The sequence below is a fragment of the Notamacropus eugenii genome, chromosome 1, assembly GCF_028372415.1.
Source record: "Notamacropus eugenii isolate mMacEug1 chromosome 1, mMacEug1.pri_v2, whole genome shotgun sequence".
Taxonomy (NCBI): Eukaryota; Metazoa; Chordata; class Mammalia; order Diprotodontia; family Macropodidae; genus Notamacropus; species Notamacropus eugenii.
In genome coordinates, this window is record NC_092872.1 from 482,103,723 (window position 1) to 482,130,228 (window position 26,506).

General features: G+C 45.2%; 1 protein-coding gene across 5 annotated transcripts in view; it reads left to right on the plus strand.

Annotated features, from left to right (window-relative positions):
• ASS1 (argininosuccinate synthase 1) overlaps nucleotides 1-26,506 on the plus strand; it is an 84,770-nt gene that overhangs the window by 25,594 nt on the left and 32,670 nt on the right. For all 5 annotated transcript variants that reach the window (XM_072632722.1, XM_072632726.1, XM_072632724.1 and 2 more), the window contains 6 exons: nucleotides 2,436-2,492; nucleotides 4,889-4,963; nucleotides 12,903-12,973; nucleotides 13,379-13,409; nucleotides 20,679-20,769; nucleotides 24,551-24,635. In XM_072632722.1, coding sequence (XP_072488823.1) covers nucleotides 2,436-2,492; nucleotides 4,889-4,963; nucleotides 12,903-12,973; nucleotides 13,379-13,409; nucleotides 20,679-20,769; nucleotides 24,551-24,635 — 410 coding nt within the window. The remainder of the gene's footprint in view (nucleotides 1-2,435; nucleotides 2,493-4,888; nucleotides 4,964-12,902; nucleotides 12,974-13,378; nucleotides 13,410-20,678; nucleotides 20,770-24,550; nucleotides 24,636-26,506) is intronic.

Below are 26,506 nucleotides of genomic sequence, written 5' to 3' on the forward strand. Positions count from 1 at the left end.
TTGTTTCCAAGTCCAATGTTGTTTTTTGTTTTTTGATTTCAACTACACCAAATGCCCTCTCTCTACACACATGAAACCATCAGTGTGTTTATGTGTGTGTTTGTGGATGTGTGCATGCAGTAAGATTACAAACGCTCTAATTCAGAGATAGAAAAAGATTTAGGGCTTTCTCCATTGGCAAAGGCTTCTTGGAGACTGAACTGGCTCTTGAAAAGATGGTAGCAAATCAGATGGAAAGGAAGGCATCTCAGGTAGAGGGAGAAATGGTGGGAGCTGGGATGTCAGGGGATGCCTTCTAGATCCATGCTTTCCCAATCCCCTCTGCTGCTTATGCCCTCCTTCCCCAAGGTCAGTTTGTATTTATGTAGGTGGCATTTCCCCAGATAGATGTAAACTGCCGGAAGCCATTTGCTTCTTTGTCTCCTGGTGCCTAGCACAGAGCCTAGAGCATAGTGAACCCTTAATAAACTAGTGGTGATTGAATGAGGATGGATTGAGGAGTTCTTTAAGGTCACTTCCTGTGTCTTCTTTTAGCCCCCTCCACATCTAGCCCTGGGCTGAACAAGAGACAGTAAGCATAGGTCAGGTCTAGGGAACCCTCAAAAGGAAGGGAAGAAATGAATGAATGAACATGGATGGGATTGGGTACAGTGAAGGAGCAGAGGGTTGATCTTTGGGGAAGACATGGTGCAGAGAGCCACCATAGTGGGATGGACTAGATTGCAGGGGCCTGGAATTCCATGCATCATGAGAGGCAGAGAAGGGCAGAGGGCCTCCTTCCTGTCCTCATCAGCTGGGCAGGTGTAGGCAGTGCTGCTTCTCAGACCAGGCCCCTAAATTAACAGAGTGGGGGAACATGCTTCTCTTCCCCCCAACCCCTTTCAGCTAAGAGTCCGGTTTTCAACCCACCCAGTGTCCCCCAGCCTGGGCACTTTGGGGACTGGATCTGACCTAGCCTGTATGACCGTGGCCTTACGGTGTGGTGCACTAATGAGGCTCAAACCTAATTCCTGCGCCTCTTGACACAACACCCGGAAAATAACATGTTATTCCTGCTGAAGCCTTGCTGCTCTCTGTGCAGTTTTCACAGTAGGTGGAAGGCCTCTCTGTTATTTCCACAGCACATATATCTCCCTACAGGGATGTAGCTGTTTGGGGGGGAGTGATATTAAAAGAGGGAGGGGGATGGTCAGGAAGCAGGCAGCCATTTTCTTTTTGGTGCCTGGAGGGATGGCACAAGAAGAGAAGAAGCACTTCCTTTCATGATCTCCCTGTTGTAGAGCCCCCAAAGATGTTTTAGGGGATGCCGTTTAGGGCATCAAGAGTGCTCCTTGAAGCTCAGCAGCCAAAGGATGGTGTGGTATGGCAGAAAGAGTTCCTGACCAGTATTCAGGAGACTTGGGTCCAATCCTCCACTCTTGTCATGAATTCTTTATGTGCCGTTGGACAAGTCACTCCCATCTCTGGGTCCCAGATTCATCATCTCTACAGTGAAGAAGTTGGATAAGATGAGCCCTAAGGCCCCTTCCAGTTCTGACACTCATAGGGTCATAGGACTTGGAATGGGAACTTTAGAGATCATCTAGTCCAACCTTTTCATTTTACAGATGAGGAAACTGAGACTGAGGGAGGGTAAGGGACTTGCCCAAGGTCACCCAGTAAGTTGAGGGCAGAGTCAGGACTCAAACATGGGTCTTCTGATTCTGTTCAATATTATTGCCCTCATAGATAGCATTCTGTTTTCCTATCACCATGTGTCCCTTAAAATTGTCTGAAGTTCAAGGAACATAGATTTGGGCTATCATAGAATATTTGAACCTAAAGAGATTCCAAAGACCATCTAACACCCCAACCCCACCATTTTGTAGGTAAACAAACTTAAGAGCCAGAGAAGGTAAATGCTATGGTCTGAGATCCCTTCCAGGCCTAATGTTCTTTGCTCCAAAGTCCTTTCCAGCTCTGCCATTCTATGTTCTGTGTATTAAGAGCTAGTTCTCCATGTCCAATTCTAGTATTCTGCCTGCTAAGGTCCCTTCCAGCTCTGATCTTCTATGAATTTTAAAAATTCAATATACTGTGTCAGTAAGCAGAACTAGCAAAGGATCAGGACTTACTGATTGGTGATCTCTTCTGTATTTTCTGCTGGCCATGAGCATCTCTGGTCCTGAAGGGATAAACAGGAAATAGTTGTAACCCAAGGAAGCATCCCAGGACCAAAGGGGTAGTACTCTTGTGCTAACTAGGGCTAGGACTCCAGGAGGACTATGTCTTGAATCTGAGCTGGGATCCCTAAGACATGAAGCTCCAAGCCATAGAAGGGAAAGGTAGGGTTGAATTAGATTGGTACAATTAATTTCCTCTTCTCACCTACCCATCATGCCTTGCTCAGAGGTCCTTTGACTCACTCTTGACTGTTGCTTTTCTTTGTGTTTCAGGGGAATGACCAGATCCGATTTGAGCTCACCTGCTACTCCTTGGCCCCTCAGATTAAGGTGAGTCATCTGAAGCTCAAGACCTTTTGGGATGTTAGTGGTATCAGTCAAGAGTCCTGAAAATCAGGGCATGTAGAGATCTCACTAGCAGTTGATATCTTAACTGATCTAGCTTAATGTGTGTAGGATGCCTTGTAAACCTTAAGTTCCTATATAAACATTTGCCCTGGGTATTATCATTGTAGGCATAGGGATTCAACATAGTGTAGTGACTAGGGAGCTGCTAGCCTCAGAATCAGGTTCATATCCCGTTTCTGTCCATGTGACAAGTCACCAAACTTCTCAGCATTCTCTCTGAGTCCCCAAACACTCTTAAGGTGCAAAACACTTGCTGCCAGCATTGGTGAGGAAGGTGTTTCCTGACTGGAAATTTCCAAAACCATAAAATTAAAATGGGCACAGATGATATAGCATTCAGCCTGCTTTGCAAGATTGTCCCTGCAACTGGCAAGAGCCCATCGTTACCTCACCATCTCTTCCAGACAAGTGAGTCTGGACTCCTGCTGGGGTGGGTGATGGTTGAGATGCCAGTCCTCTGTTCTCTTTTAAAATTCCTTGACTGATGTCATCTGTCCTAATGACAGTGGTGGAGATGATGGAGGGAGGCAATGAGAGATGTATAGACTTTCTCCTCCAATCCCTTTCCTGTAGAGGTACCCACAGACCTTCACACTGACCCCAGCTTCCACTGCTAATACTCACTGCCAACCAAAGAAGAGATAAAAGTGAGGAAACAATGTCTCATAGCATCAATGCTTCTAGTTTTTTCTGGAGGTCAGAGGTGACTAAGCAGAGAGGCGAGGGGAATGTGTTTCTCTGTTTGCTCTGGGGATAAAAAATGAACTGGGCAACTTCTCAGTCTCCTCAGTTTTTCTTTCAAAGACCTCAGGTCCATGATAAACCCATTCCAGCCCCTCTCTCTCCCATAAAATTCTCCATTCACTCAAGGCCAATTCCTGACCCCCATTTCCTTATCCACAGTATGTAAATAATAATTGTGCCACCTCCCAGGGCTATTGTGAGAATCAGTAAGGTAATATTTATAAAGTGCTTCGCCAACCTTAAATCACTATATGAAAGTAGCTATTGCTACCTGTTATCATTAGCACAGGACCTCTGGGGTGGGCAGGTGGACAGTGGATAGAGGGATCTTTTCTGTCTCAAACCCACCCTAGTGACTTCTTGGCCCTGTTAATGTTTAACCTTTTGATCAGTGACTTGGAAGAAACATAGATGGAATACTTACGTTTACAGATGTTTACAGATGGTGCCAGGCTAGGAGGGATAGTGAACGCTTTGGATGATAGAGTCAGGATCCATAAGGATCTTGATTCCTTAGTATGATGGCTGACTCAAATAAGATGAAATCTAATAGGGGTGTCAATGTATATTTCTTCACCTGGATTCCAAAATTAACTTCAGAAATCAAGGCTGGGGAACATGTAGCATTTCATGTGAAAAAGACTCGAGGTTGGGAGGCAGGCGGTTGATGGATGCAAATTCAAAAAGAGTCTGCTGTGTGCCACAGAGGCCAGAAAAGTAGATGAGATTCAAGGCTACTTTATGGGAAGTCAATCCAGAATGAAGGAGGGGACAGCCCTGCTTGTCCCTGCCTGATCGGACCACACCCAGAGTGCCACATTCTGAGAATATTTCCTAGCTGGAGGGGCTCCAGAAAACGGTGTGTGAGGAGGTATAAGATCATGGTATGGGGATCAGTTAAAGGAACTGGGAGTGTTTATCTGGAGAAGAGAAGGTTGAGGAGAAATATGATGGGCTTCTTTCTAGTATTGGAAAGGATGTTATGTACAAAAGGGATCAGACCCATTCTGCTTGGCTCCAAAGGGCAAAACAGAGTCACAGAGAGGCAGGTTGTGCTTAATGGTAAGGACCAACTTCCAAACATTTAGAGCTGTTCAAAAGTGGACATGGGTTTCATACCCCATGAGATAGTGAGGTCTATCAGGGTTTGTGGGGTGTGTGGAAGTCATCTTTCCCAAGCCAGCTTTTTTGATATTTAGAGCATTTGCTTTTCAGGAGGTTTATGAGTGAAGAGGGCCAAACTGAGCCCTCCGTTGAGGATAGGGGCAAAGACAATGCTAGTCCAGCTGCTGTGTAACCCTAGTGCCCCAGTAAAACAAAGCCCCTGCACAGATATGGCTGCCAGGAGTGGTAGTTTCTCTGGGATGGTGTTCCCCACTCCCACTCTTCCTAACCCCTGTGGGAACCAGCCTGTTTGAGAGGGTAGAACTTATACCTGCTGATCTAAGCCCTTAGTTAGATCCCTTGCCCCACCATCTAGGGCATCAGGATAGTACTGGCAGACACTGGTAGGTCTCCTGATCTAGCTTCTGTTTTCTCCCATCACTGGGGTCTGATTCCCATCTTTCTTCCAGGTCATAGCTCCCTGGAGGATGCCTGAATTCTACAATAGGTTCAAAGGGCGCAACGACCTGATGGAGTTTGCCAAGGTATGGTGCTTTGTCTCTTGGCCTTGACCTTCCCTCTGCTCTCTGTCCCTTGTACTCCCCTAAATAACAGCCTTCCCTAAATAGCTACCTCCAGGTGGCTTCCCCATCTGAGTCCAAGGAAGAATGGAGAGGGGGGAGATGTTGCTTTGGATCCTGCTAAGAGCCATCATTCCCCTGTGAGGGCCTCAGAGTCCGCAGCCTCTTGATTCCCATGAGTTGGGGGATCAGACTCCCCCCCCACCCCCTGTCATGTGGCAGCTCTCCCACTGGGCCAGCTCCACAGATGTACTCTGAACGGGCTCTGGCCCTTTGTCTGTTTCCCACGTCTCAGCAGGCCTTGTTGCAGAAAGCCAAAAGGGTGCTCTTCCTAATCTTTCTCTTGTTCCTGGGGGAATGACGGCTCAGCACAGTGTGCGCCGTCTCAGCAGTGTCATTGGGGGTAGGAGGGGGCTGGGGGAAACTTGGGGAGGGTGAGACTGCTTTCCTCAAAGGGCCATAATTACCTAGAATTTAATTGTCAGCCGCTTTTTCTAAGGGAACAGGTAGTGGCTCAAAGGGGCGATGTCAGACAAAGGCAAAAAACACTGTGCCTTTGTCGTCCTTCCCTTTTGAAGTACAAGTTGCAATAAAACATATTAGAAGTTTTACATCAGGATCCTTAGCCGCTCTCCAGGGTACCTTTCTTTTTAGCGACTTGATGGCAGTGCTTGACAAACAGCTTCAATCAATCAGAGAGGAAAAAAAGCTACACGGTGCATAGACCAGAAAATTGCTTCAGTTTTTAAATAGCAGTCAGAAACCCAGGCTGTGAAATATTCCTGCAGCCAAGGTGCTGAGTCGGAGGGGATGCTCTGCGTGGAGTTGCTGCCACCGCCCTGCCGGCAGCATCCCATTAAGACCTGGAGAGCCGTGTGCGAAGGATCGTCTCCACCATCTGTTGTTTTATCATTAAGAGGGGAGTTTACAAGAGCAATCCCATATGTTGCCAAACAAACTGTCAAATAACAGAGTTATTAAGAGAGCCCAGGTTTTGTGTGTGTGAGTGTGAGTGTGAGTGTGTGTGTGTGTGTGTGTGTGTGTGTGTGTATGTTTATTTCCCCCTGGCTTCTCAGGGATACAGAAAAAGAAACTTGTGCCTTTCTTTAAGAAAAACAGACTGGACACCCCCAGGTCCCATGTAAAGGGAGGTTTTGGGTCTGTCCAAGTTTTTTTCCTTTAAGCCCCAAACATTTCTGATTCTCTCAATGGAGACCAATCTAAAAAGAGTTGTCTTCCCTCCTTAGGTTTGGAGAGGAAAGAGAATTCTCTGCAGCAAGGTGTTTACCTTAGTATTTTTCCTAAATGCCACTTTAAAATGAGGAAATGGAGGCATTCATCAAGAGAACCACAATCTCCCTCACCAAATAGAGAAGCGGAGAGTAATAACTGAGCCCAAAGGGAGATCATAGGGAGTGATTCAGCATTTCCTGGAGGGTTGGAAACTAGCATCCAAGAAGCCACCAGTGAAATTGACCAGCACAGACTCATTGTCCAGACCCAGTGCTCAGCATGCAGTAGACATCAGCAAGGAAGAAAATCAATGGGGCTTTTAAAATTCTCATCTTTCAGGGCTCATAAATAACCAAAGTCCAAAGGTGATATTTGAGACTTGTAAAACAAAACAAAACAGAACATTTGCTTCCTCTATCCAAAAATCCATCATCTACTTCCCAGCGGGGAAAACACTTATATATTTATATATGTATAAGTACATATCTTTGCTATTGTCTCTAAAACTAAAAAACCAAAACAAAATGACTCAAAAAAAAATTAAGATAGTTAGAAAATAACCACAATTCTAAATCTCTTGTCCTATTGCCCAGGTTTGATTTGGGCAGGGGAGTGGGGGTAATTATAGAACTATGGATTAGAGGGGAGAACAATTTTGGTCTTAGTGTTTAGTATTTTCCTTTTATTCCTTTCACTCCCCTGGAACTGCCAAAATAAGTCCGTGCCTCCTTCCTCCTTATTACATCAAAACATTTGTGTTTCAATGTTGGTGCAGACATTTTGCACTAACCTCCTTTTGTACCCATGTGCTGGAGACCTCTGGTCTGGAAAGAAGTAGGAGGGAGAGATTTGGAGAAACTGGCTTTTAAGGGACAACATCTCAATTTCTGCAGCACTTAAAACATTTATTCCTCTTTTTTTGTCTTGAAATTCATCTCCTGAATTTCTCAGAATGTGAACTGCTCCCCTCTCCCCTTCTCAGAGAACTCTTTTGAAGCAAAGAATAAAAAAGAGAAAACCAACACATTAGCAGTACTAACTAGTTCATCAGCTAGTACTGATATCATATGCAATGTTTTATACCCATAGGCTCCCAACTATGCAAAGAAGAAAGAGTTGTTCTTCAGTGCTTTTAAAATAATCTTTAAAATGGTCACTCCTCCAGACTAAAGAACAGTCTGCTGGCTAGGGACAGTGGTAGAAAATACTCTGCTGCCTGTACTTCTCTAGGGGAAAGTGCACTGACAAGTAGTATTTTCCAGCTGATACACTCTACCCTTGTTTACCTGTATAGCTTACATGAGTTAATCAACTAAAATTTGTTGACTACCTACTGTGTATCAGGGGTTGCATTGAGCACTGGGAATATGAAGACAAAATTGAAATAATCCTTACCTTCAAAGAGCTACAGTCTATGTGGGGAGAACACGTGCAGTTTCATACAAAAGAGAAGGCAATTTGGGGAGGATAGTACTAGAAACTGTGAGGATCAGGAAAGGCTTTGTGTAAAAGGAGGCACTTGAAATTGAACCTCGAAGAAAGCTAAGGAGTCTAAGAGATGGAGGAGAGGAGTGAGTGCATTCCAGATAGGAGTTAAAGTCAGTTCAAAAGTCCAGAGATGAGAGATGGAGCATCATATGGAAGGAATAGTAAGAAGGTCAGTTTATCCAGATAATAATATGTATGAAGGGAAGGAATAGGTACATAAGGAATATTTAAAAGCCAACTTTATTTCTACTCTGCTGTACGTTCTTTTTAAAGTGAATTCTCTAATCTTTTCAAAATCGAAAAACAAGGCAGGATTTTATTTCATTAAAAAATAACTTTTAAAATTTCCTCTAGTTCCATAAATACATATTTCCTTAGGCTTGGAAAAAGAAAAGTGAATGATGACAACTTATCATGGTTGTCTACACCCAGCATGGTGTCCTACTGAATGGAATGGGACTTGGAAGACCTGAATTTTGAGTCCTGGCTCTACCAATAACTACCTGTAAACTCTTGGGCAAGTCATTTGCCTTCTGTGGACCTCAGTTTCCCTATAAGTAGACATTTCATAGGTTGTATTATAATGATGTATCTATAGTATCCTCTACTATAGTTTGCATTCAATATGAATGTGGAGGTGGCCCTGGGCTCTTGAAAGCTGTTTCTCCAACAGCTCCTTCAAAGGTGCAAAGGTTCTGAATACAGGGATAGTTTGTTTTATGTTGATCACAAAAAAAATTTCAATGAGGTTTGGAATGACTCATCACCACATTGGCCACAAAGCAATGATTTTCTTTGGCCTTTAGCAGTTCCTTAAGATGATTTCCTAAGGCATGAAGGTGTTGAGGTGTTTGTGTGTAGAGTTGGCACCCACATCAGATTCTTGAATTGAAAGATTTTAGGTATGGTACTACTGCATGTAGTGTCTAAAGTGTGACTTTATCATTAGATATATAAAGGAGTATCACTTTCCCCTCTTCAAAATAATTCCCACAGGATTGTAGATTTAGAGCTTCTAAGAAAACTCAGAAAACATCTAAATTAATATCCTTATTTTACCAGGGAGGTTGGCAGCATGACATAGCTAATAATTATTAGTGCTAATATTCAAAACTAGGTTCTGCAGCACCCCTGTGGCACATTCTGTTCCAAGGATGCTGCCATCTCTTGGAACAGTCTCTTAGGGTATTGTGTCTAGGACCTGCAGCCTGTTCTTCTGCATATTCTTGGTGATGGAAAATCTCTGCCTTTTTAAGGGTGAACTTGATTTGGGAAACAACCAAGTGTGGAGAAGTGAGTTGAGTGATTGAGGCTGGGTCACAGTGTTTTAACTCCAGCATTTTATGATTCTGATTGGCACTTCCAGTTCCCCAAAGCATGTCCGTATTCAGTCCCAGCATGAATCTCGTCCAGCTTGGATGAGAAAAATGCTTATTGGGATGTGTAACTTCTTGTGTATCTTTCAATTGGCCTCATCTCTTGTTAGTATGAGTCATGATATAGTGAGGACCACTAGAACATGTTGTGCATGAACGAGATGCTTAAAACACATCTGTAGAATGTTATGTGCCTAGGCCCATCTAAAGGTTAAGCGACTTAGAACAGTGCTGAAAACATGGTAGGAACTTAATAAAAGCTTCTTGGCTGACTGACTAGTGCACATGCAACTCCAGAGTGCTGGAATTGGAGTCCAGAAGATATCAGATCAGATCCCAACTCTAAAGCTCACCAGCTTTTGTGATCATAGGCAAAACACTTAACTTTTCTGATCTACATGTTCTTCATCTGTCAAATGGATTATTAGAACAGTTGTATCTCTTACTTTGAAGGGTTGTTGTGAAACTCCATTGGGATATTATATGTCAAGCACTTTGTAAACTTTAAAGTATATCAGTCATCATTCTTATTATACTTTAGCATATGTTTTGCATATAAATAGGTTCACATCCAATCCTTGCAAAGGACTCTGTGCCATCTGGGTGATTTGGGAGAGGAGTGTGTGTGTGGAGAGAAAAGTTTGGGAAAGAGTGAATGGGGCTGCTCCTAGTTGGGGAGGGGAAATGAGGGGAGTGGAGCAAGCCGAGAGCAGAGAGCATTACCTCCGGGCTCACCCTGTGCTCAAGATTATAGCCCATTCAGGATAAACAAAGGAGAGCATTAATTGGCTAACCAGCTCTTGAAAGCTAATGGAGCGAGCGAGCAAGCATGGTGTGGCTGCCAGAGTGTGAACAGGGTCCTCTCTGTCAAGTTCCAGCAGAAGCTTCCTGACCCAGGGACTGAGAAATAGGGAGACAGAGAGGTAATGGGAGGGAGAGAGGAAGAGAGAGAGAAATGGAGAGAGAAGAGAGAAGAAAGAGATAACCAAAAGGGAGAGACAGAAGAGGAGAGGAGAGATGGAGAAGGAAAAAGAAGAAGGGAGAGAGATAAAGGAGAAATGGAGAAGGAGAGGGAGGGAAAAGGAGAGCGAATGTGTCTGTACTTGTGTGGACATGTTTGAGCATCAGTGAAAGTGTGGATGTGACTTTTATGGAAACCTTTGAGTGGGAGCTTGGAGGAAGTTGAGGAATCATTTCAGAAATTGAGATTGGGCCAGAAGAGGAGGTCAGCAGGTTTATAGGCCTACTCAAGGAGTGAGGCGGTAAAGGGGGACAAAGTTGTTGCTTCAGAAGCATTCTAAATGGCAGTGGACTTAGGGCTGTCTTGGGCAGTAGCTTTGCCAGCGGAAAGAAGAGTGATTCACAGTCAAGAAGCCTGAATTCCAGTCCCTGTCTACTAAATCTCTGTGTGACCTTGGGCAAATCATTTTTCCCTCTCTGAGCCTCAGTTCCCCCATGAGGGAGTCAGAATAAATGAAATCTAAAGTCTTTAACATGACGTGTTTCCTTCTCTAATGTCTGGTGAAGGAAAGGAACTGCCACAGCCATCCCTTCTGGCTCTGGCTCTTCTCCTGTCCATCCCCCAGATTTCATGCTGTTCTCACTAGGTTCTCAGGGAAAAATAACTCTCAGACTTAGCGGTAGTGATTTATCTAGATCTTATTTTGTTCTACTCGTATATTTCATATAAAACAGTCCACCTGGCTTAAAGCTGACCAGGGATGATCCAGTTCTTGCATAGACTGGCATCCGAATCAGACAGGATGAGATAAGGAAAAAGTTCCAGCTCTGTTGCCTTTGTGACCTTGGACAAGTCACCTAAGCTCTCTAGGTCTCAGTTTCCACATCTATAAAATGAGAGGATTGGGCTAGATGACTTTAACTCTATAAGTCACTTCCCTTCTCTTAGCCTCAGTTTCCCTATCTGTAAAATGGGAATAATTATACTTATGTGACCTAACATTACAGAAAGTTGTTTTGAAGAATATTTTTGGTAAACTAGTATGATACAGTGGGAAGAATACTGATCTGGATTTGGGAAACTTGGGTTCAAATCTCTCTTGTGATGCTTATTAACTGTGTGGCTTTGGGAAAGTCACTTTAAGTTCCCTGGGTCTCAACTTCTTCATCTGTAAAATGAGAGGATTGAATTAGAAGATCCCTGAGGTATTTTCCATCTCTAGATGTATGGTCCTCTTTAAGGGCTAATAGCTATAATGATTAATAATAATAATCACAGCCTTTCCTCCTCCAAATGGCTTCATTATCGAACCAGAGTCTTTTCCTAGCCAAGTCCTAGGCCACTGGGGCAGCCAAGGGGAGTTCAGGAAGGGATGGATGGATCATGTTCTCCATCACTGTTTTAGGACATGCTGAATACTCAAGATGTGTCTGTTTTCCCCATTTGTTCAGGGCCCCTGGATCCATCCTGTCATGTCATAATGTCACAATGTGCAGTGTAATTAAATAGCTAAGTCCAAGCTTGACCTTAGAATGAGAGTCATAGAATGCTTGGAAGGAACCCTAGAAGTCATCTAGAGTAACATCATCTTACAGAGGATGAGACTGAGACGCAGAAATCAGAATTCTGGGAAAAGTAGTAGATGTCTTCATGTAGTTGAAGACCTATCCCAAAGAAGAAGAATTAGTCTTGTTGGACTTGGTCCCCGAGGGCAGTGAATGGTCCCAGGAGCAATGAATGGACAGAAATTACAGGATTTCTGTCTAAATAATGATGATGCCTTGTCAGCAGTGCTGTCAAAGGAGTTGCTACTGCTCAGGTAGAATGTGAACAGGGAGCCCTCTGAGGTTCCTTCCTGCTCAGATTCTTTACTACTTTGGCATGTCCCTTGCTCAGTTTCCAGCCTTGTTAGATTGCATTGCATTGCCCAGAGAGGGAGCAAATCCACCTCACAGGTTTCCTGACTCTTAATCAAGTGTTCTTTTCACTGAACAGGTCTCTATTTGTTGGTTTAGAGTGAAAAAGGACAGAGAAAAAGGATGAGAGTGGGCTATGCATGACTAGGGAGGCAGGGGAGATGACTGGTCAAATTCAACAATTTCATTCAGCAAGCATTTATGAAGCATCTCTTATGTGCAAGGTAAAAGGAGTCACCATGCTAGGAGTCCCCAATACCAGTGAAATTAGAACCAGTGCCTATGTCCTAGGCATTGGAGAAAAAAAGGCAAAAACAATGCTCTGACACACCCACCAAAACTTCTATTGTAGTGAAATATTGGGGAGGAGCAGATGCCATCACTGGTTCCAGAAATATTAGGGGAGAGGAAGAAAATGTCTAAGAGCAGAAAAGCCAACTGGAGAGATGATACCATCAAGTCCAAGTTCAAATTTTACTCTTTGGAAAATGAAGGTCTGAGACTGGGAAAAAGACTTGTGTTGGGTCAGTCAGGTAGTTAGTAGTAGCAGATCCAACATCTTCCAATGAAGACTTCCTGACAGCAAATTCCCTCTTTCCACTAGCCATGGAGTCTCCCACTTGATGTAGGAAACCCCTCTGCAGTATCTCCAGTTTATGGTCTTGGTGAGAACACATTTCTAGTGACATACCAAGAGGGAGAGCCAAGAGAAGAAATGTAGCTCTGATCTTATGTGCTTATTGTCCTGATGTAGGGCAGGTGTAGGCCAGTCTCCTGACTTAGAGTCTTATAGTTGGGTCAGGGGTGCCTCTTGCCTTGGATATATGAAAACTGATAAGAAAGGCTCCCTGGGACCTTGTGATAATTGCCTTACTGCCACACTGGCTTCATCAAGCAGTCACATTTGGGTCTTGTGTCTCTTCTCACAGCAACATGGAATTCCAGTTCCAGTCACCCCCAAGAACCCATGGAGCATGGATGAGAACCTTATGCACATCAGGTAGGAGGAAAGGCTCTTGAGGAGAAAGATGCTTTGGAAATCTAGCGTTGGGATTCCATAGATGATGGATGCCCTCCATTGGGAGAGGACAGGGCAAAGGCATCCCCAGAGCAAGATGTTCACTGAGTATAACTATCTCCCAACTTTGGTAGAGACCCCAAATTCTGCATCCTGCCCTGCCTAGGGATACCTGCTAGCTCATTTCATAGCCCCAAGACCAATTAGAGCTCAGGCTATGGCATACCCAAACGACATCCCAGACTGGGTTGGCGACTGTTAGCAAAATGGGAGCTCTGCCCAAGGGAAGAGGGGCAGATTGGGCCTCTTTCTTCTGATTTCTTGGGGGAAATGTTCCCTCCCTTGTGACTTTCTTCTCTCTCATTTTGTTTCCTTCTTCTCCTGCAGCTATGAGGCCGGAATTCTGGAGAACCCCAAGGTAATTTATCATTTCCTTTTCGCTGTCCGTCTTTGGGGGCCGCTCCCCGGGCCAATGCTGTGATGTATTTGTAGCCTAATTTGAAATTTCACAGGGGGCCGGGTGTGGGGCTGGGGCCAGGCCCTGCCTGTGTTCCTCGCCCCTCCCCACCTCCCCCTCTCTGGGATGGGTTTGAAGGTCTCCTTCTCTCTCTCTCTCTTTTTCTAATTGCTGCCGGGATGAATAGGGGAAGGAATTATTTCAGGGCAACACAGAAGGAGAAAATGTCATCGTGAGACAATAAAGAGGCAATTAGACAGATGAGACACTTGTGGGGAGCGGGGGAGTCCTGGGCCCACCAGCTTTCAGGGCAGGTCTGGAGTGATTGTATGAGGGGCCAGCGGGGGAGGTGTTGGGGGGTAGCGCCTTGGGCTCATTTGTCTGAGTCTTCTTCCAACACCAAGCGGATGGCCCGCTGCCCTCTCTTCCAAGCTCTCAGCCTGGGATCTCTCTGCTCACTCAGCCCTGTTTGAAGCTGAGGATTTCTCTCCCCAGGGTGTTCCTCTTTTTGTCTGCCTTCTCCCCACCCCCTACCCCTATTCTTCCTGCCCCAATGTTGGGGGCGGGTGTGTGCAGGACTTAGGGTGGGAAGGAGATAGATTTATCATGGGAATAGAAGCTTCCTTTGTCCTCAGGCCCTCCTCTGGTACCTTCTGGCCAAGGGTATCTGTATTCCCCAGCTCTGCATGACACCTCAGGCTTTTTGGGAGAGGGGTTGTTGAAAGAAGCATCTGGGAACAGCTGCCAGGAAGGCCACCAGGACTGAAAGTCTGAAAAAGGCCAGCGGGGCACAGACCCAGTGCTCTGGGAGTCTGCCCTGACCAGGTTTCTGGACTTTGAAGGTGGTTTGTGGTTTTTTATTGTTTCAGTTGTATCTGACTCTTCGTGACCCCATTTGGGATTTTCTTGGCAGAGATACTCAATTTCCTTCTCCAGCTCATTTTACAGATGAGGAAACTGAGGCCAACAAGGCTAAGTGACTTGCCCAGGGTCACACAGTTAGTGAGTGTCTGATGCCAGATATGAACTCAGGAAGACTCATCCTCCTGACTCAAGGCCTGGTGCTCTATGCACTGTACCACCTAGCTGATTTGTAGCAGTGTTTCCCAAAGGATTATAGGAGCTGGCCCCAAGGCTGGTATAGGCATCAACTAGACTGAGTTCACTTGACCTTCAGGGTAGGGAACAGTTATTTCCCAAGCAGCATCTGGCCTACTTGGTGGCATCGGCACCACTTCTTGTCCTAAGAATGGAGCAGACCTGCAAGTCATGGCAGGAAGGGAAGGGAAAGGAAGGAAATATGCATTCATATAATACCTATTATGTACCAATCACTGTGTACCAAATATTATCTCATTTGATCCTCACCACAACCCTAGGAGGTTGGTGCTATTATTATCCTTATTTTATTGTTAAGAAAACTGAGGGAGAAACAGAGGTTAAATGACTTGCCCAGGGTAAACGTCTGAGGCCAGATTTTAACTGAGGGCTTCCTGACTCCAAGCCCAGTCTTCTATCCACTGTATCACCTACTACTCCCAGAAGCACTTAGAAGAGGGCAGGAGGGCTAGAAAATAAAAATGGTGCTCTTCAAAGAAGGATATGTTTTCATTCAGGCTTTCCCTACCATGGGGTACATTCCACCAACTGGCCTCAGTACCGAGATTCTACACAATGGGTGGATGCTAAGATAAAGCCTTTGTGGTCTAATCTGTGGAAATGGGCTGTATCCCTCGCCTTCCGTATAGACATTCCCTTGTGAACCCTCTCCATGTGTTCCCATAGCTCTTTCCATGTGGCTGCTTTGTGGGTAGTTCTCCCTGAGCAGCCCCTTCTTGATGCCCTGACCTTCTTCCCTAACCCTGTTTCTGTCCCTACCTCCCACTCTGAAATTGAGGTGTGCCACTCATTAGCACTGAGCCCACACTCCCTGGAGCCTAATCGGGCCGCATGGTATTGCTGCCTGCTGGCCTGAGTATTTCCAGTTCATGCTCTGTTGGCCCCACGACACTTAGGCAGGCCACCGCTAATTATTTAGTCAGTCAAGGGGAAGGCAGGGAGTCCAGAGGGGTGTAGGCCTGCCAAAGGGTGAATGAAGAAGGGAAACATGGGAAGAGGAGAGAAGGGGGGGAAGCAAAATAGATACTAGAATTCTTATAATTTGGTAACAGTCTATGGAGGCAGACCCAGATAGGCCCAGGTAATTGAGGGGGAATTTGTCCCTGAAGAAAAAAAAACAAGGGGATAGATCTGCAGATAAATTCTGAGCCCTTTCTCCTCTCATCCCTCCCTTATCTTTAACTCAGGCTACAGGAAAAGAGAGGGAATTAGAGAGAGAGAGAGAGAGAGAGAGAGAGAGAGAGAAGGAACTTCAGAGTTGATCAAATCCAATCTCTTCCTTTTAATAGATGAGGAAACTGAGACTAGAGTAGTAAAGTGACTTACCTAAGGTCATATAGGTAGTAATAGCTGGGGTTTGAATTCAGATCCTCAAACTCCCCAATCCCACCACAGTCTCTCCAAGCCTCAGTTTCCCCATATGGAAAATAGGGGAATTGGTCCCTCTCTTTCATTCTGACATTTTCTAATTCTCTCTTGGAGGGCTGGATGAGAGACCTCTGCAGGATAACTCCCATTTCCCCCTGGGGGCAGACAGTAAATCCAATCTGGGGAATCCTAGTGAAAACAGTATCTCCTACCCTATCCCTACGGGCATTCCTTGCTGAGAAGTATCAGAAAGATACTTCCCGGGGAGGGCAACAGGAGGGGATTAGGTGTGGATCAGGACAAGGCACATCTGTGACTTTTCCTAAGACCCCTTCCCCCCAGGAAATGTGTGAGCTCTATTGCTTATGCCTGGGTAGCAGTACCCCACCAAGTACAGGGGAACAAGGGAGTGAATATGGAAGTACTAGGGGCCAGGCTGAGAAGTGGCCCCAGTATTTTGGGATGGGGCTGTAGTCTCTGAGTCACAATGCTAGCAAACCCTGGTTCCCTGGTCGTCTTGAAGAAAAGTGGGTCTGCCATAGGTCCTTATACACAGATCTTCTCCTGACTTATGACAGAATTCTCCCTTTGTGGCAGCCTGGAAAAAGGCATTGGTAGGGGCCCCATGGCTCAGGCCCTCTTCTCTTTGGGGGACCCCAGCATCTCTTGCTAAGCTGACCACCAAAGCAGGGCTTATGGAAAAGGAGCTGAGGGGTAACTGCTCTCTATTCCCCCACCCCCCAAAAGCCCTGAGATCTGCCAAAGGGAGGATTTGAAGGCAGATGGTTGAGCCATTTTCTGCCTCTGTGAGGGCTGATTGAAGAGCAATGAGGCATCTAATGCGGAGAAAGATAGAAATTTACTTGCCTTAACTTCATATGGCACACACTGAAAGAGTTCATTCAGTCCCCGGGCACAACAATATCTGATGGATGAATAAACCATTTGCAACATCGATCATAGCCCTACATCATGGTTTACTTCACGGGCCATTTGCTTCCAATTTCTTCTTCTCTCGGCCTGTTTCGTGCTTTCTTTCTTTCTCTCTCTCTCCCCTCTCTCTTTTTTTCCACACTTTCTTCCCTTCACCCCCCCCCCCCCCAAAAGATGACATCGCAGGACTTTCTTGCCCCCCTGCTGGGATGGATAAATAGATGGCATTGATACCCTGCAACAAACTATGTCATTTGAACTGGGCTTTTAGAAAGGAGAGTAAAAGAGACCAAAACACACACACACACACACACAACACACATACACACACAACTGTGGCAGAATTCAAGGCAAATGGCGTTTTATTCCTATTTAGTTATTTTATTTAATAGGGGCTTTCATACTCAGGTTAGGAAATTGGAAGCTGCCTGATGCCAACTTCCAATGTTTAGTAAAGAGTTTGTAATCTTTGGTATCCTCCCTCTTATCTGCAACCCCAGGCCCCCCTCCTCTCTGCTTTTGCATGCAAAGTTTTTCATTATCTTGAACATTTTCTCTGCTGAGTTAATAAGTATGATCAGGGAGTCCAGAGTGTGCAAGATTGAAACTCACGAGTCATCCAGTTTGTGTGTGCACAGACTTAAGTGTTTGGGGATGTGCTGGTTCAAGGGAAGGAGGAAGATGGACCAGAGGCTGTGGCAGATCAGCTTAAAATGATATAGCTGTAACTCAAAGGGTCCCTACCTTGGAGGTGGGGAGGGGGAGCTGCCAACTCCCTTCAGTAGTCCCTGTGGAAGGTGGGCTGCTTCCCTTGTTCTTGTTTCCTGAGAGGAATGAGTGTGAGTTCAGGCAGGTCATTTCTCTGTGTGGCCAAAGGCTCATCGGGACCCTGGACTGCTCCCTCACTTCCACTGATAGTTTGCAGGTGGCCTCATAACAAACTAGCTTACTGATTGGTCCTTGCCAGTGCTGGGCTTAGGGACAGGCAAGGTAGGTAGTCACCAAAGATACAAATGCAGAGGGAATATGATAAGGAATGCTTCTCAACATGGCTTTGCACATGAATATAAGGGTGATAGGACTAGACAGTGCCTCTCTCCTTGACCCAAGAGGAATTGGTTTGTGATGCCAGGTTGTATGGGTTATATGGGAAAGGTTTAATGCTTCCAGTGGACACACGGGGGCTACAATTTTCAGACTATGTCCAGGGCACAGAGTTACCTTGTCTTGGCCTGTTGTGATGGGAAGAACTCTGGGTATGGAATCCTGGCTTTGTTCTTTACTACTTTCATGGCTTTGGACAAGCAATTTAGCCTCTCTGGGCATCAAAGGGATTGATCTCTAAGGTCCTCAACTACCCTAAATGCTATATTCCTTATTGTATAGCTCTCCTGTCTTCTTTATGTCCTCTCTCTGGTCCCCATCACCACCAAACTCTCCTCTCCTATGTGAGTGAGGGCTGTATGGCTCTGTGCTGCTTAGGAAACCAATGAGGGGTGGGGAAGAGGGAGTGTTGCAAAAGTCAAATCTGTTTTCAGGGCTTCTCTCCTTTGTAGATGCCTTAGGATATACCCTCAATAAAACAAAAATGGAGAGAGAAGCAAGGTTGTATGATCATAGATTTAGATCTGAAAAGGAGGTCAGCTAGCCTAAACCCCCTCATTTTACATATGAGAAAACTGAGGCTCAAAGGTGAAGAGACTTGCTGAAGATCACCTAGGCAATAAATAGTAAGAGCAAGGATTTGTCCTCTGACTCTGAATCCATCCCTCTTTTTCATGTAACATGCTCTAGCATTAGAACTCAGAGAGAGAGAGAGAATGAAGGTTCTTAAGGAGAATTCAAGGACCCATACATTAGCAGCTAACAGAAAACACTCTGTCCTGGCACCATTTGTTGATGGCCTCCAAATCACCTCAATCTTGTGGTGCTGATGGCAAGAGTAATGCATGGACAATTGTGTGGTGGAATGGACAGAGCACTGGGTTACAAGTCAGGAGACTTAGATATAAGGTTAACTTTTCTACGAAACTGAGTGATTTTTAGACATTTCACTCATTTTTTGTGTCTGAATTTCCTCATCTGCAATTGGGAGATTATTATCTATGCCTTCATAATATCAAATCTACTGCAAGGACCAATAAGAAAAAATTAAGGCCAAGAATTGCTTTGAAGGAGTCCCAAAGGGATTATTCATAATGGTAGTGGTATTATGGGGTGAGGGAAGGGTATTGTTTAATAGAGACTCATAGGATGTTAGAACTAGAAGAGACTTCAGAGATTCTAGAAAGAAGGTTGGATTTGGAGTCAAAGAAACTGGTTTCAAATATTGTCTCTGCCATCTGAGTGACTTTTGGAAAGTCATGTAACCTTTCTGGTGCTCATGGACTGTTTCTTCCCATGTAAAATGACGGTGTTAGACTAGATGATCTCTCCCAACTCTAAATTTCTGATTCTATGATCTGATCTCTCATTTTACATGTGAGGAGACTGAAGCCAAGAGAAGGAAACTGGCTTTGCCAAGGACACGCAGCAGATTAGTAAAGACAGTTGAAGTGAGCTAGAAGCGCACGTATCCTGACTCCTGGTCCAAGGCTTTTGCCTTCCATTAAAGACAACCTGGATTTTTCACTGATTCTAGGTTTGGAGGCTCATCCTTCTCTGAGCCTCCATCCCTTTTTTTTTTTAAATAAAAGGTTAAACTAAAGTCCCTTCCAGCTTTAAATCTATGATCCTACCCTACATTACAAAATAATCCAAAGCTAAAGTACAAGATCTGAACCCATGAGAAACTGGCAAAGAGCCTTTGTCAGGGACCATGCTAAAGGAATGAGGATAGAAAATGTTGAAAAATCAACCTCCTCATTTCCTCTATGCTATACACTTTCTGCTGCCCCAGCTTGTCAAGTGACCTCAGTCTCAAAGATTCTGCCCCTGAACTCCAAGTCTGGCAGTCACTTGGAGCTGGAGCATCCTGAGGTGCAAGCTAATTGCAAGAGTGTGCTTGTGGCAGGCCATCAGTACAGCGGCAACCGGGACTTACGGGAGACAAGAGGCCCCTTTTCTACAAGTCTGGAAAACATATACATAAAGGTTGATGTGTTTTCAAATGGGTTTTTCTTTTGTTCCTCTCTTTTCCCCCTGTGAGTATTAACCTCAGGGACACTGTGGAAGAGTACAGCTTGTTGGAGCACCTGCTGGGGTCACGCTTAGTCATTAGCTTTTCGGTCAGTGCAGAATAAACCCCAATTCTTGGCCGAAGTGGAGGGGCGGGGAGGAATGAGAAAGCAGAGAAAAAGGAGGGAGAGAGGAGAGGAGAAGAGAAAAAAATGGAGAGAGAGACAGAGAGAGAGAGAGAAAGAATGTGTGCACATATGCTTGTCCCTCTCTTGGAAAGTCTGTACACGCCTCACCCCTTCAAAGTCATACTTTTTTCCTGCCTGACTTGCTTTTCCACAGCTATTCCATCTCCAGCTGTGGGGGCGTCAAACAAGATGATGAGACCAAGTTGAGGGGAAAAATTGTCTGATTTCTTTAGTCCATTGTTGCCAGGCCCCTAGAAAGTGGTGACATACTCTGCAGTGATGATGTGGGCCCACAGGGCCTGGTGGTCAGTGCCAGCCAGAGTGGACTTGGGGAAGAATGGGGCTGTCTACTTCCTGCCTGTGGTCTGTCTTAAGGCTCTCCTTGTCCTGGAGGCTAACTTTAGGGTCAAAAGAGGGAAGGGGAGCAGGGTACATTCTGAGCCTGGGAAGGCCCAGATAGATCTGAGACTTTTGTCCATCAGCTATGTTTCTCTTCCATCCTTAGAATCAAGCTCCTCCTGGCCTCTACACAAAGACCCAGGACCCTACAAAGGCTCCCAACAGCCCAGATGTCTTAGAGATTCAGTTCAAGAAAGGTATGTCTCTAAGTCTGACTCTACAGACTCCTCAGGCTTGATACATTCAAATCATCTCCCTCCCTGCTTTGCCATTCATGAGGAAAGCATTGCTTCATCTCTCCCCTGGCTTTCTGAAAGTCACAGTTCAGGGGAGGTCTTTCACAGATAACTTTTTCCCCATGTCTGCTTCACTTGACATTTGAAGTCATATGTGTTGTAAAGGAGGTTAGCAATTTCCTCAGCTACTTCCCCAGAACCAAAATCCAACTGAACTCCTCACTGCTAGGCCTCTCTCCAGTCTTCACTAATTAGTATAGAGTAATTTTAAAGGGCTGGTTCCCTCTTTAGTCAATCAATATATGCTTCTTCATTCCTGACGTGCAAGTTGAATCACAGCGATACATGACCTGAGAGCTCCTTTCAGTGGGCATTATCATGTTCTCTGCACTCCCGTTTGCACTAGGCATTGGGAGTGCAGAGCCAGAAGAGACATCGTCCTGCTCTTGAGGAGAGAGAGAGAAAAAAAATAAAAAGGGAAGTACGATACAAGGGAGTGTGTGATAAAGGCCCATAGGATAATGTAGCAGGAGTTTGGACAAGAGGCGTTACTGAGTTAGGGAAGGTGGTATTTCAACTTCCTGTTGAAGGTAAGTGGGTCTTAAATTAAGAGAGGAGAGAGAAAGGCATCCATGGAACTTTCTCGAGCAAAGGCTCAAGGGTGGGAATTTTAGTGGCAGATTTGAGAGCACAAAAGTAGTCCACTTTGGCTAGAATGTAGGTTTTCCTTCACTAAGAGACAAGGTCAGAGAGTAGGTTAGGGCTAAATTATAAATGGCTTTGAATGCTGAGCCCCAACCTATTGCTTCTCTATTGGACAGTAGGAAATCCTCCAAAGTTTTTGACCAAAGACCCAAAGACCTGCAATCAAATCCTATCTCTGACAATAGCCATGTGATCATGGACAAACCACTTAACCTCAGTTTCCTCATCTGTAAAAATGAAAGAGTTGGACCAGGTGGCCTTTAAGGTCCCCTCTGCCTGAGAGCCTATGATCCTATGCTTTAGGACTGTGTTTTGAATTGGAGCAGGAAAAAGCTAGAGCTGGGAAGACCAGTGATTCAGTAATCCAGGAGAGAGGTGCTGAAGGCAGGTCTTGCTCAGGCCTTTAGTTCACTGGAATCTCAAGACCACTGGTCTTTTTCTGATGAGGGTAAGGAGGGATAGGGTAACATGGCATGATTTGCAAACTCTAAAACACTTTATAAATGTTAGCTATTAAGATTATTTTGAGTCAGAAGATGTGGTTTGGCATCCTGGTTCTGCTACTTGTGTAATCTTGGACAATTCACACATCCCCCTCTCTAGGACTCAGTTTCCTTATCTATGAAATTAAAGGATTGGACTAAATAAACTCTAGTGAACTCTCCAGCTCTCAGCCTATGATCTTATAATCCTCTGATGAGAAGAAGTGGGAAGCAATCCTCTTTGGGGTAATAGTACCTTTCCCATGTTACCTTCTCCTCCTTTATATCCTCTGCCAGAGCCAAGAATTGTTTGTTTAGACTTTGGCCTGAAGTGTCTCTTCAGAGGTAGTAGAGATTTGGTCATCTCAGCCCACCCTCACCCCCTTTACCTGCTTTCAACCCTTTAATCATAGGTGATTCTGGGGCCAAGATGACTTAGCTCTTGTTTACACCCTCACTAATCACTTAAACCCTGACTGGTGTGGAGGCAGGATTCTTTTTTCTCCAGTCTTAAATGTGATAGTGGCTCTGTGCTCTGGTCCTGAGACAAATGGATGGTCAGCAGGAAGGGATGGGCCTTGAATTTTCTCCTTCTAAAAATAGGGCTTGACCCTGTTCCTTGAACTCAGGCTGAAAGTTCTAGGTTTCACAGTCAGTTGCTGTGGGGTCTGATTCTCCCCTAGGTCATAGATTCCTAGATTTAGAGCTAAATTTAGGTTTTAGAAGTCACCTATTCCAGCACCCTCACTTTACAGATGAGGAAAATGAGGCCCAGAGAAGGAAATGACTTGTTCAACATCCCATAAAACTGGAGGACTGAGATTTGGGCCCAAGCCCATGCTCCAGATTAGCATTCTTTCCCTACTCCAAGCTTCATCTTTCTTTGTCTGTACTGTTTTCTTTCTTATACTGAGATGCCCAGTATAGGGGGCTAGCACTATCGACCAGATCCTTAGCTTAAAATGGACCTTTGTGGCCCAGGTAAGCATCCACATGACTTGACATTCTAGAGAGACCTAGATCACGGCATGTTTACTAAGAATTTGGGCAACGTATAGGACCAAGAGCAAAAAGGACGGGGCCTAGGGCAGGGGAGGGTTTCAGCTGCAAGTATGACAATTTGGCTAGTGTGTCATAGAGTGAATACCAGAGAGGAGAGAGAGACAGAGACAGAGAGACAGAGAGAGGCTGAGACAGAGGAGACTCAATCCATTTAAATGACTTTGGAAGCGTCTGGAAAAAAAATAGAGGGGAAAAAAAGCCCCTCCCTCTGCTATTCCCCATTCATCCTCTAGTTAATTTATTTGAAGTTTTAATCTAATTATTAACTATTTTAAAGGATAAGCTGCTTTCTCCAACAGCAGCCCCAACAACGTCTCTTCTCCACCCGGGTGGACCCCATCCAATGCCCGGGCTAGGGATGATAATAGAAAAGGAGAGGCAGAGAAAGGGGATGGAGGGAGGCGGGGGGCCGTGAGGAGGGCTTAAGGTTCATTATTGGCCAGACTTACATTTAATAGCAATTTACAACCGAGTTATAAAACCCCTGGAAATGGGGGTTAAGAATGGCGATGCTGACAGAGCCTTCAGTGTCGCCACGCTAGCAGGCGCCTCAGTAATAAAGACTCCAAAGAAGGCTATTGAGGCCTGATTGGCAACTGATAGCTGGCTACATGGTAATGAGACGGGCAGATGGAAGGGAGATTAGGCTCCAACTTTGAGCGGCTTTTCTTTGTCGCAGCTACAGCCCTCTTGTTAGCCTGCTAATACATTTATTGCTCACTTCACACTGCTCGAGAAAATGCCCCTTTTCTATTCAAAGTCAACCCCTGACCCACCCACCCACACCCCCCCATCCCTCTGCTGCTACCACCCCCACAGCCTGTCTTCCCTCCCTCCCTCCTTCCTAGCTCCCCTCACTTGTTAGAGGCCATTATAATTAATTCATGGGAGACCCTGCCATTCCAGCCAGTCCTGCCCTGCCATTGGCCAGTGGGGGAGCCATTCCATGCCCATCAGGCTGATAACTGGGACCCTGTGTGGGGTGTGGGCAGGGGGAGGGGATCAGATCATTGGTCCAACAGACGTTGCAGGGGGCTGTGTGTGTGTGTGTGTGCGTGTGTGTGTGTGTGTGTGTTGGGCCGTACCTCCACAGCGGTCCAACCCCCCACTAACTGGTGGGACAGAAGGTGCTCCGGTGGTAAGACAATGGTGGAGCGTGAAATTCAATTAGTTCAGGGCCTGGTTGCAATTTCACAGCCCCTAAATGCAAAAGGGAAAAAAAGAATGGGAGGGGGGGTAGAGAGTTTTTATTACATTTTCTCTTTCATTCCAGGGGCTTTCCAGCCCCTCTTTTCCCCCAGTGGCCACAACCTGCACATGGCTTTTTAAGAAGTTATTTGGAGTCCATATCTGTCACATCCATTTAAGGCGTTGCTGATGACCAGGAGAGGGACATTGTGGCTAGGCTGGATGGCCGGCCCCCTTTCCCTGTTCTCTCAGCTTCCTTCTTAGCGGCCCCAGCTCTTTACCATCTGCACTTTTTACTCCCCCAGGTGTTCCTGTGCAGGTGACCAATGTCAAAGATGGCACATCCCACCACACATCCTTGGAGCTCTTTCTCTACCTGAATGAAATTGCGTAAGTGCAACTTGCTGACCTTTCTTCCCTCTCATTTTCAAGAGACCTCAGGAAACACATTTCATCCTTTTGGGTCCCTGATGTGTGAATGCGATACTCTTAACAAAGGAAAGTTTAGACCAAGAAGAAGGTCAATGAAGATGGCTCCATGGTCAAAGTCCTGCAGTTAGGACATGAGGGGGACAGAAATTCTCTTCTCTATTCCTGAGCTTTAGCATGAAACTTTGGTATAGTGGGAAGAGTACAGGATTTGGAGTCAGAAAGCTTGGGTTCAAATCCTGGTTCTACCATTTACCTAGCCATGTGACTTTGGGCAAGTTACTATTAATCTTTCTGGGCCTCCAGTTCCTTACCTGTAAAATGAGAGGGTTGGATTTATGCCCTTATGCTCTCAATCTGTGAATTTATAATCCCTGTTTTGTTGTTCTTCAATCATTTATTCAGTCGTATCCGACTTTATGTCATCCTACTTGGGGTTTTCTTGGCAGAGATATTGGAGTGGTTTTCCATTTCCTTCTCCAGCTCATTTTACAGATGAGGAAACTGAGGCAAATAGAGTTAAGTGACTTACTCAGGGTCACACAGCCAGCAATCCACACAGGCTGGATTTGAACTGTGTCTTCCTGACTTCAGTCCTGGTACTCTATCCATTGTGCCACCTAGCAGCCCCATAATCCCTATACATAGAGTCATAGACTCATAGACACTTAAGCTGGAAGGGAGCTTATAGATCAACTAGCCCAACCCCCTCATCCTACTACTAGAGAAACTGAAGCACATAGTGAGAGGGTGATTTTCCCAAGGCATTATTCACCAAGCCCAGGAGTAGAACTCAAGGCTAAACTGCATATTCTATACCACTGCACAGATCCATTCTCTTCAGCACTACTGTCCTGCACAGGGTGATCAAATCCCATCCCTTGAATTCCCCTTCTGGAAAGGTGAGGGGCCACTGGACAATGTTCCTAATCCATAGAGGTATTGTTAGCATCAGTTTGACAGTCCTCATTACTACCCCTTGTCTTGGTACTGTATAAATAGTTCTCTTGTCTTCTGACACAATGGAGAATACTCAGGCTTATTTTGCTCATACTGGCGTTTTTGAAAATATACTTAAATGGAATCTCTATATGGCCTAAAGTAGTCAGAGCTGCCTTCCATACTCCTTGCCCTGATCAATTCTGAACCCCAGAGAAGATAACTAGAGATGGGAATTTGCTCTTCATTGATCACGACTTCTGATACAGCCAAAGGACCTTCCATTCAAGTGAATAGGTGGCAGGGAGGTATGGTTTTAATAGAGTGTCTGGACAAAAGATCACATGCAGATAAGACTTCACTAGTACTTAGATCAGCCTAGGCTGCATGTACCCTGCAGAGTATTTTCTCTACCCTGAGATCAAGTACCGGGCATATTCCCAGGGTCAAGGGTGATTTATGCAAATCCAGGGATGCAGTAATGATTACACTCTGAACCTATTACCACACCTCTCCAGCTTAACAGGATTCTGGAATCTTCTGAGGGAATGGGCTGGAATTACCAAATTACCAAATCCTGAACAGAGCCAATCAGTTCAGTTGGGTAGACTCAACAAACATTTCCTAAGCAACTACTGAACGAGTATGAAATTAGTATCCCAGAGAGAATAGCCCTTAAGTATGATGATACCATCCAAGTTCTCTCTCTTTCTCTTGGGTCCTCACATTACTATCTTCTGAGGAAAAGCTCATAGAGAGATGAAAGGGCAGGCATGCTAGACCTCTTGTTTATTATTTTCCTTAATGCTGGTAAGAGATTGTATTTAGTGAAAAGAGCCATTTGTTCTGGGCTCCAGTCCCACATTTGCCTCTAATTCTAGGTGGTCATTGAC